General features: G+C 32.7%; 1 protein-coding gene across 2 annotated transcripts in view; it reads right to left on the bottom strand.

The window, feature by feature from the left end:
- Positions 1-11,295, bottom strand: part of TMEFF2 (transmembrane protein with EGF-like and two follistatin-like domains 2) — a 257,697-nt gene that overhangs the window by 45,522 nt on the left and 200,880 nt on the right. For both annotated transcript variants that reach the window (XM_011974207.1, XM_011974206.1), the window contains exons 6-7: positions 8,896-9,044; positions 8,096-8,155 (exon numbers count right to left, since the gene is read on the bottom strand). In XM_011974207.1, the coding sequence (XP_011829597.1) occupies positions 8,096-8,155; positions 8,896-9,044 (209 nt within the window). The remainder of the gene's footprint in view (positions 1-8,095; positions 8,156-8,895; positions 9,045-11,295) is intronic.

The raw sequence follows: 11,295 nt of genomic DNA, 5'->3' as shown, positions 1-11,295 counted from the left end.
TGGTCTCGATCTCCTGACCTCGTGATCCGCCCGTCTCGGCCTCCCAAAGTGCTGGGATTACAGGCTTGAGCCACCGTGCCTGGCCTTTTATAGATGTTTTAAGACATTTTTAGTTGATAATGTTTATACATAGTTTCAAATCACTAAGATGTGAGAACTGCATTTTTAATGCTCTTAATAATGTGGGCTTATATATTTGGGGCATGTCAGACTCTTTAACAAAAGCAGCCAGTCAAAGTGCTCAGAATAGAGTGTGTGTGTGTGTGCACGTGCATTGTTTTTGTTTGAGATGGCTTAAATTCTATTTACTAGGTTTGTGGAAAACATTGTGCCTGGAAATTATACAGAGCATTGGGATATATCCTACTCTTCTTTAAGCTTCATACATTCTACCTGCACTTACACTACTCTTCCTAGGAATGGAAATAACGTAAACTAAAGATAAATTAAGGTGGAGAATTACGGCATTTTCACAAGCAATTATCTAGATGTCTGAACTCACATAGCTTTTATCTCTTTGTCTTCCATGCTAAATAGACCTGTCTTTTCTTCACTGTGAGTTCATTAAAAACATTTGTTTTGATCTCTTTGTGGGGTGTGTGTATGTGAATTACTGACGTATGAACATTAACATTTCTGAGTGAAAAGAATGTTTTACATAAACAGAAATAAATTTCCATATACCACATTCCTGTTGTAAAATAATGACTATGTAGGTCCTCTAAACATATGCACTCAAGTAGAAGCGATTGACTTTAAAGGTTACATTGAGGAAAGCATATGACGTCGTCATTCTGCAGTTGTGTCATAAGCTATGTCTTCCTACTGAATTTCTATTTGAATTTCATGTTGTAATAATCTCATGATCATATTATTAATATTTTATGTGATCTAAATATACCATACATAAATTATGTTGACTGGAGGAAAATCAGAAAATTTGCTTTGTGAATATTTAGACATGTTAATGTGCTGAAAACTTATAAATAAGTATTCAATAAATATTTCTTTATAGATGAATTAAAAAGTCAGCCATGGTATCTTGCAACAAACTGTTATATGACTTGGGCAGAAAAAATAATCCAGAAACTTCTTGTAATTGTATGAGTCCATAAAGGATAATATATGTATAAAAACTCTGAACACATATCATACCGACAGATTATATTCCATAAAATGTGCTCTATTTCCCATAAAAATCAATTCTCTTCCATTTTCAGACCAAAAGGAAAGTAACAACAATAGCTAGCTTGTTAATTTGCTTGTTAATGCCTTATATCATGTCTTTTAATTTAAACTTCAATCCTTTGGAAGTAGACTTATTATCTGCATTTAAACAGATCAAGAAACTGAGGCTTCAACTGATCAAGAAACTGAGGCTTCAACTAATTTAACAAGGTTAAATCACCACGATAGCATGACCAATGTTTAAACTCTGTTCCCTCTAATCTTGTGGTTACAACCACTAAACCAGCTGCTGCACACTTATGGCAGAGAAGAGTAGATAAGTAACACTGCAAGGTGAACAATTTGTTTCAGAAAGGAGCATTTCAAATAGGAAAAAGTGCACATAAATGATGCAGGATGCGTTTATGAACCGGCGCATAAATATAAAGTTTTCCAGAGTGTCTACCAGGGCCCAAGGCAACTCTTCAGTGGAAAATCTTCATCTGTATTGCAAATACCATTTCTGTGTTTATCTATAACCATGAACATAACATAATATTACAGATGACTGGCTACATGATTTTACGGGGGAAACAACTAAAGCACAGAAGTTCAAGAGAGCAGGAAAAATTGTGAGTTAGAGTTCACAGAAAGCTTTATGAATTTTGCAGCACTCTAATGTAAATCCCAGAGGGGAAAATACTTGCAATGAGACACTTTCCCTCAGAAATCTTGAAAAAATCTTGACATCTTAATTCATTTCCTAGGCTTAAATATTCTAGGCTAGTCTGGTGGCACTGTAATAGCCTGGGCAAACATTTTTATTTATTTCACTGTTGATACCAGTATTTGTGCTACAAGCTGCTGTCTGCATTTGCTGCTATTTATTTATTTCCTACAGATCAAATTATTGGCCCAGACAAAACATGGTTTCTGGTGAAGTGCTCCTTGTGTTCACGAGCAAATGGAAAAAGCTTCCATTTTAAATGTAGGTTTTTGCCACATGACTGAATTAATTCATGTTATAAATATGATATGAAATCATTTGATATTCATGCCTGTATATGTAGAGTTGAGGCATAATCAAGGCAAATATTAGGTAAATCAAGCAAGCACCCTATTTACACAGGTAGGCAGTCAATATGTCAAAATACTGTGTCCCGTTCCAGCTCAGCCACTTAGTTCTTTGAGACTCAATTTTATTTCCTCTAGTATTTGTACACTTGGTGCTTTACTGGGTTGACATAGAACACATGAAGCAATGTGAGTGAATCTTAGCAAAGCTATGATGTATCAAATATGGCTAAAAATTTTTATTTTGTTTTTTTAAATATTTATTTATTTATTTTTTATTAATGCAGGATTACTCGGTAGCAAACACTTTCCTCTTGCTTTCTCTTCCCTATGTGGAAAAATAGGAAATAGAACAAGGAAAAATTTAAAAGCAAACATTATATCACTTATAGGATGTGTAGAATATATAGACGTAACTCTTTTGAGCATCTCACAAAACGTAACATCATGATGAAATATTTTTGGGTCTGGAACTGCCAAATGGTGAACCCTCAGGGTGTAGAGTCGGTCCCAAAGCTGGGACTTGTTAGGTAGTGACACTTCTTCCCTGGTTCTCAAACTTGCTGGATTCTGGAATTAGCAATGATGGTTTTAACCTTAGTTCTATCACATACTCTTTTTACTTAATCTCCCTGAACCTCAAATCTCACCTGTCAAAAGCATATAGTATCTCTTTCACATGTCCGTTGTGAAGACTGAAGGAGACAGTATATATGAAAAGGCTTTGTAAATTGCAGTGGCTTCTACAGAGAACAATTATTAGGACAACTCACTTAGACTATCTAGATACCCTTTCCAGAGGTCAGCTCCCTCTTAATGTGGAAAAATGGGTTGATGGAATATTACTAATAGGATGGATAGAATTTCGCTTAACTTTTTCTGATTTCTGTCTTCCATATTTCAGACCTGAGATTAATGTATAAATTATTGCTTGAAGATAAGGAATGGAAATTTTCCTAAAAATAAATATTACAAGAAATAATGAATTGCCACAGTATAATGTTCAACAAGTAAACACAGGAACTCGACACAGGCCTGTAGCTACCCTCAGAGCTAGGGAGGCCCTGTCTCCCTTCTGAGGACATGAAATCCAGGACTTAATGTTTTTCATTAACAGCTACTAAAAGCAGGGGAAATATCTTGTCCCCACATACATACTATAATCCAGCATAGTCTTTATCTTAACTTTACTCCTGTTCCTGTTTAACCTATGTATACATGAGGAAAATAAGCTAAACATGCTCCTCCTCATAGCCATTTCCTCTGTAATTTATTTACTTTTTCCAATTTGGAAATACCCATAAATGAAAGTCATTACTTTAGTCTGTCATAGAAACACTGTCCTTGAGGTATACATATTTTAATTCTATGCTCTAGGATGTTGTCAAAAATTGATTTTAAAAATTCCCAGCCATACGGAGAGCCTCTTGGCATATTTTGTAAAAATCACTGTTGAAGATTTTATTCATTTTATGTTTTTCGGTGATGCCTTGTAGAAAGATCTATGCTAAATAGTTCCTTTATAATTTAACATAGAGAAACTTTGTCTTTCATCTCTGAACTTATTTTTTGTTTCTTTTTTGTCAGACAATAAAAATCTAAGTTTCATTTAGCAGATACCTATGTTGATTTGTTCACTTTTGTAAACCCCAGGACAGGGGCTTGCATGTTGCAGTGACTCTGCAAATATTTGTTGAATGAATTGATTCAACCATAATTTCTTCTTTTGTGTTGGTTGCAAAGAAACTTAGGGCTAAATGCAGTAACTGTAATAGTCTATGTTGTTGGTATATTTATTTTCTTTAACAATTCTGATTTCATGTTTTCAATTTCTATTTAAACAATTTCAATTTAAACAATATGGAAGAAAAATACAAATGTATTTTAATTATAAAACACTGCAAACTCTGAAAACTGGTATAGGATGTCATAAAATAAAAAATACTTTATTTTCTAGATAATTAAAACCAATATCATCTGATTTCATTTTATAAAGTATCTAACAACTTATAAAATTAAGTACATTTTTACTGGAAAAAATATAGCCCTTTTTTTGAAGCATGAACAAACTTTTAGACAGAAAACACAATCAGAAAATATACATAAATACTGGATAAAGAAAAACAAATAGTTGAATTTCATTTTTTTTTCCATTAGAAGACATGAGGGGTATATATATACACACACACACATATATACACATATATGTGAAAGAAAATGTTGCAAATTTCAAGAGGTGTAAAACATTTGCTATTTAAAAACTTCCCAAAGGACAGTTTAATTTTAGCAATTTAAAACAATGAAAAGCCTGGAAAGCCCTAGCTTCGTGGGTTTGTAAAATCTGTGTTCCCTGAATCTTTCTGTGGGTGTACAGACAGACTTAAATCTAAGCCCAAGTCTTATAGTGATGAAGGGAGAATAACATTAAATGGCCTGTTTAGCTCATTTGACAGGTATCCTGTCACTGGGCTTTGAAATGAAGAGATCCAAAGCCCTTTATTCAAAACTCAGTAATGCCTTGGGTCTCATTAAAGGACAGAGGGTAGAACAGAGACCCAAATCAGATGCAACCAGAAAGTAATACTGGCAGGGATGATTGAGCAAATTCTTTGGTTTCCTGGTGCCGACTACATTTATGTGCCTTTGAGGATCATGGAATTCAGTCTCTGAGCAAGTCTGCCACACTCTAGTATACTGTACATATTAGTCTTATTGAAGGCATTGCTCCCTTCGTTTGCATTTTTTACACATTTTGGTAATTCACCTCCTGCTGATCCTTGCTGGGATCTCTTTTAACTGATATTAAAAATGAGATACAATTAATTTATTTAAGAGTTAGGCTTTCTTTCAAGAAGATCTCCATTTTCTAATCAGAAACATGTGTTCCTGTATTAATGACTCTTAAAGTAGGCTCAAACAAAAAACTGGGAGAGATAAGTAAGGGTTTTTAATCTATAGTATTAATGACATATAAGGCAAAAATAAGAGTGTGTTAGATCCTTACTTCCCTCTGGTGGGAGAGTCCGTGAATGTGTGTCTAACACGGGAAGTGGCTATGACATTAAATGAGCTGTGAGCACACAGCAAACTTTGAGGGATAGGAGTCACACAGTTCCTGTTTTCCCTCCTTGGACAGATTTTAGCATGTGAAATAGAAATTAAGAGGACAATGACACATAGACTCTCTATTTGGTTCCTTTTAGTTTTTTCCAAAGTTCGTGTTCCCAAATTCAGGAAACTAAATACTATTGGAAGCCTGGAAATGTTGAGGAACATGACTATTACTTAAATGATTTCTAAAGAGGGTGTATATTGTATTCCAATGAAACCATTAATGAAGATAAATATATCTAAAATAAATGTCTTGAGAATCTTAAAGTATGCAATCAGTGTTTAACCAGGAATTACAAGCTTCAATTGACTTTATCTTTGTTCCTGTCTTAAACTGGGATTTCAACAAACATGTATTTTTAAAATTTACTTTTATCTTAAAAGTTTTTCTTTAAGAGTTTTCAGGATAAATCTGACATCAAACTAGAAGATCCTGGACTACACTGAATGACAGAAGAATTTTAATTTGCATGTATTAAAAATGTATTTTTTTCTTCCGATACCCAATAAAGTAATAAGATACGAAAAACATGCCAATTAAGAACAGTGACACTCAACATTAGAGATAATCTGTTTAAAACCAAATCCATATATAAATACTTTTTGGAATAAAAATTCAATTATCAAATCTCTTTGAAATGGGCAAAATGTTAACATGCAATATAAATGACTTTGAGAGACCAGTAGAATCTCTCATGATATTTATGGGAACAATTTTATAAATGCATATATATTTGTATAGTGACACAGATCAACTTGAAGAGTTCTTTGTTTCAGGAACAAAATTCTCAGGGAGAGGCTTGATTTTTCAATGCGTACAAAGACGGATGGTTCACTAAAGAAGGTATGCATAAATTCTACATTTTTGAAGATTTTTCCAAATGAATTAGTTTGCAAAGTAGGAATAAAGGTATTTTAATTGCAGTTAGTAGCAGTGGCTTATAACACCATCAAAATATAATAATTGTTTATAAAAATATAAACAATTTAAATTTGTTTTCATTTAAAATTTAAAATATATACAATTAGCCTTCGACTTTGATTTTTCATTATTATCTTTTATTATTTTTAAAAATATTTCTGTGGATCAGCATATCACAATGTACATTCTTGGAAACATTAATACTGCAAAACATGCTGCAAAATGTGTTATCAAACAACTTTGTTAAAAGCTGTGTATTATAAGGAACTATTTATAATTTTATTAGATATGATTATAGTATTGTAATTTTGTTAAAAAATTATTGATTTTTTTTTAAGATGCATGCTATTTGTGAATGAAATGATGAAATTTCCAGGATTTGCTTCCACATATTATGAAAATAGAGGAAAAGGATAGGGGTGAGGACAGGGATGGGTTAGCCATGGGTTGGTGTTACTGGACTTGAATGATGAGTACTTGTGGGTTCAGTATGCTATAGAGCCTACATTTGTGTATTTTACCTTTATTTGAAACAAAAAGTAAAACAAATAAATAAAAGATGCATGTCTCTTAAATATTTTATAATGAACAAAAGAGCTGTGAGAAGTTCTGGGTAGAAGATCCATTTGTTTATATGAGCGCTTCCAAACTTATAGACCACTGAACTATTCTCTTCAAGGAACATCTGTAAATATCTCTCCTGGACACTTTAGGAATGGCTACATAATAGTAGAGCCAATGTCTTTCCATGTATAATTGTCCATGATAATTTCTGTCTTATAGCGCATAAAAATTCCATCTACGTATTGAAAAACATTAAGATAAAATGTGGGAAATGTTTAAAATATCTTTTATTTCCAAATTCTAAGAGGTTTCAGATGTCTATAAGTATATTAACTAATTTTTTTCAGTGTCATAGACATTTATCCTGTTGTTAAAGAAAACAAAATTTCAGAAAGAAAGAAAGAATAGATGGTAGTAAATATTTTAAAAGATAAGAAACTACTCTTTTTGATTGAATATTTGCCATAAATCTAGTTATGATTGCTTAATATCGAAATGAAAAGCTCTGCCTAAAAACTTCACATATCGTTATCAACCTATATAATATTATTTATATATTTTATCCCAAATTTCTATAACATTTAAGAATCTGTTAAAATTTCAATTGCATACACATGAATTATTTCTCACTCTAGAAAAGTTAGATTAGCTAGAGACATTCTTCAAAGTGAAATAATTGCTAAATATGATTTATATTTTTATATAAGGTGCTTTATAATTTTGCATGTCTGAGAAACTACATTTTAGTTTCAAAATAAGCTAAGGAAATTTACTATTAAAAAAACTATATATACATTTTTAACTTTGCATCTAAATAAGACAACCTGCATTACTGTTTGTAGCTGTCCTTTCTAGCTTTTTAGAGACTAGCAAACTTTTCATTGTTGACCTTTACGAAAATTTAAACAAGAACACTTGCATTTATTACAATATATTGCCAAAAATTGCATTGATTTCCACTGATGCTATTAATTTGATGAATGTTTTGTTATTTGTACCATTTGCACAGTCAAAACAAGCTAATTATGTCTTAGTGACATTTTTGACAATTGCTTTAACTCTGGCAAAGAAAAGTATGTCTTCTTTGCTTGAACAAAAAATTACTCTTGCCTAATGAAAGCTTGAACTAGGCAAGAGAAGACTAGCACATGTTAGAAGTCTTGCAAGTTTCACTTTGGAGTAAGTGGTAAACAACCATTTCCCAGGACTCTCTTTTAATAGAAGAGCTCACATTTTGTAGAAGAAAATATTATGTACCTGCATAATCTGTTCTTGCATAATGCCCATCTTCAGACTTAGTAGTTGTAGTTGTGTTATCTGTGTTAAAAAATTAACAATACACATTGATTAACTGTTTCCTAAATATCTAATATGAAACTTACATATTTCCTCCAACAATATCTTCATTGCAATTAAGGAATTTTTATAACTGGAGTTCTAAGCAACCTGTATACTAAGACAGATTTACAATGTCAATTTCTGTTTGAGAGCAAATAGTAAAATGAAGAGAGCTTTCTAAAGTTTGAGAAAAGAAGAAGATTCATAATTATAACTGAGAAAAATTGGGCAAAGGAGTAGCAAATCAAAAACTAAGAAAATGCTTGTTTCTGAACAAGAAAGAAAATAGAACATTCTAGTACCTCTTGCTTTTAAAAATGCATTTTAAATATTTGTACTGAATCAATACATAAAAATGAAGTGATTTGCTTTTAGTTTCAAGGATGCCTAATAAATTCTTAGATTCGTTTTAAAAATGTCTTTGACTTTCTTTTTTCCCTTTGCAAGAAAATTGTCTGCTATCTTGTGAATATTAGCTTCTGTATTTATGGCGTTGTGACAATACAGTTCCATTGTATAGAGACAGATCTGGACGGTTGCTGAGAGCCCCTCAAAATCCTATAATTGACAAAAATGCTACAGTAGACTCTACGATCCATTGTAAATAAGAACTGCATTTTGAAAATGGAATAGCTGCCTAATAAGGAGTTTTCTTCACTTTTCATTTTTGCACAAAGACTAAAAACATTCTTCGAAATGAATTTTGGTATGAACATTACCTTGACATCGACCCAAAGACATGACTTCAATTTTCTCCTGTTTCTGACACGATGCTTCTTTGATTTGACATGCATTATCATAAGATTTCCCATCAGAAGCACAGAGGGGATTGAAGTTGGTTTGAGAACAGTCAATATTACACACACACCTAAAAAAACCAGAGAAATAAAAACATGTAATATCAATAGTGTTGTTACCGCATTATAAATAAAATACAAATGAAAGAATTGCTAAGTTGACAAAATGCAAGTTGGCAAAATTGAATTGTATCCTTCCAGGGAAGTTCCTTCACTTTCCTACCTGAGAAGAAAAGAAACACAGAACTAATAGAAAATAATTCAAACAACTGAGCAATGGATAAAAAATGAAAAGGAAAAACTCAAAAATGATCATGAGTTAATCTCTGCCCTGGAACTTTAAAAACATGTACATAAATTTCCATGCTGATGTCTGCAGAATAGGAATAGGCTGAGGTAGTCACGAAACTCTGCTTAGAGTTTTCTTAAATTGAATCTTACTCTTTCTTCTTTTTTTGGGATATTTGACTGGTTAAAGCTTGTGGAAAACTGACTCAGAGGACAGGTCAGAGAAAGCAAACAAGTAAATTATTGGGCATGCAATCAGGAGTTATATTTCTTTGGCATAAATAAGGATGCACATAAAATGTACTAAATGGTAATCTTCAGTTGTCCTTAACATTTTGGGGGGGGCCACAAAACCCTTTGGAAAAATGAAAGCTATAGATCTCTCCCCAGAAATATCCATGTTCATATAAACAACGCTTCTGTATAAAATTTCAGGGTTGTCTTGGGCCCCTTTAGGCATATCCTATGAAACCCCTTCCCAGGTATACAGTGCTATTTTTCTACCCCTCATTTTAAATAATCAAATAATAAATACAAGTTGATTGCCACTCATGATGTTAATATTTTTCTATAATCTAAATAAAAATTCGGTGATTTAATGAGAATTAGGTTACCTAAAGAAGAATTAAACATTTTAAAGAAAATTTTACATGATTGTTCCTATGTCATTATACTTCTCTATTGTATTATTCTGAATATTGGGTCTTGTGTGCTTTTTGGTGTGTGTGTACAACCATGTTACAGCTTTAGAATATAAACTCATATTTCACATTTTTATTAATATTTATGTTGTTTTATAAATAGATTATATGTTTCCCAAAGTCATGAAGCATACATTTTTACTTCTGTATATCTTACTGAGAGCTAGGCATACAATGGCAAGCAGGTTACTACATGCTAGACTCTCAACATGTATTGCTTTATTTAATCCTCACAATAGCTGTTTCACAGACCAAAGATATTACATAAGGTTAGACACTGGTAAATTGTGGAATAAGGACCCACTCATAGATTTAGTAAGCTAAAACCCAACCCCTTCTCTCTAATACCACAGACTGTGTTATTACAATCTCCTGGAGAACTTTTAAGTATACAGATTCATAAGCAGATTTCTGGGCTCCAATAAATCTAGGGTAGCTTCTAACATTCTATATTCTTAAGTAGTCATCCTGGCACCAGACTCAATTCCTGGGAATCACTGCTTGATCAGTCTGTTGATTGAGTGAGAGAGGGTTTGTCTACACACCAGTGCATCTCAGAGTGTAGCCCTTAGACCATCTGTGTCAGAATTACCTAGATTGCTGTTTAAAAATGCTGGCAGAAAATGTGCTAATGAACTTTTTTTTTTGTAAGAGAATTGCTGTAGGAATGCCTGGTTATTTTTACATTTACCTATTTAGGAACAAATAGCTAGAACAGATGGCAACCATCTCTAAACACTTAACTCATCGAGGAGTGGTGTTCCTACCTCAGCTTTGATGTTGCCATGTGATCACAAGCTACTGGAACATGACATTGCTACCTCAGTTGACTCTTGGCATCTGAAGACCTGAGATCAGGAGCTGCCTATGTGTTCAAAGAGCTTCTGGTTCTTACAGAGTGGATGTGGATAAGTGGCTTTGTAGGCCAAGCCTTAATCATTATATTAAATAAAAAAGGAGTGGGGAGGTTGACATTTGCATTTTTAAAAAGGTAGCTTCTTTTGCCTTCAAACCAGTTTAGATTCTGACTGTTTGTTGTTGTGTTAGACTCTAGGAATTATCTCCTTCAAGGTCTTCTATAAAGTTGCTTTTTAGCAGGAGAAAAACACAGAGAAAGGTATGTTCTGCCATTTGTCTACCTAAATGGTAAATTAGATATCAGGGCTTTAAAGGTATCTCCAAATCAACTCCAAAGAAATTTAGAAATATATATATAGTACATTTCTAAATATATATATATATATAGACAAAAACTAATTGGCAGTTCAGAAACCCATTTGATAGCATGACAAAATGGTGCAAAAGGAATAGATATGGTGATATGGTTTGGCTG

The sequence above is a fragment of the Mandrillus leucophaeus genome, unplaced genomic scaffold (genome assembly GCF_000951045.1).
Source record: "Mandrillus leucophaeus isolate KB7577 unplaced genomic scaffold, Mleu.le_1.0 Scaffold143, whole genome shotgun sequence".
Classification (NCBI taxonomy): Eukaryota; Metazoa; Chordata; class Mammalia; order Primates; family Cercopithecidae; genus Mandrillus; species Mandrillus leucophaeus.
Note: the sequence above shows the minus strand (reverse complement) of the source record. Positions and strands in the feature narration are given on the sequence as shown.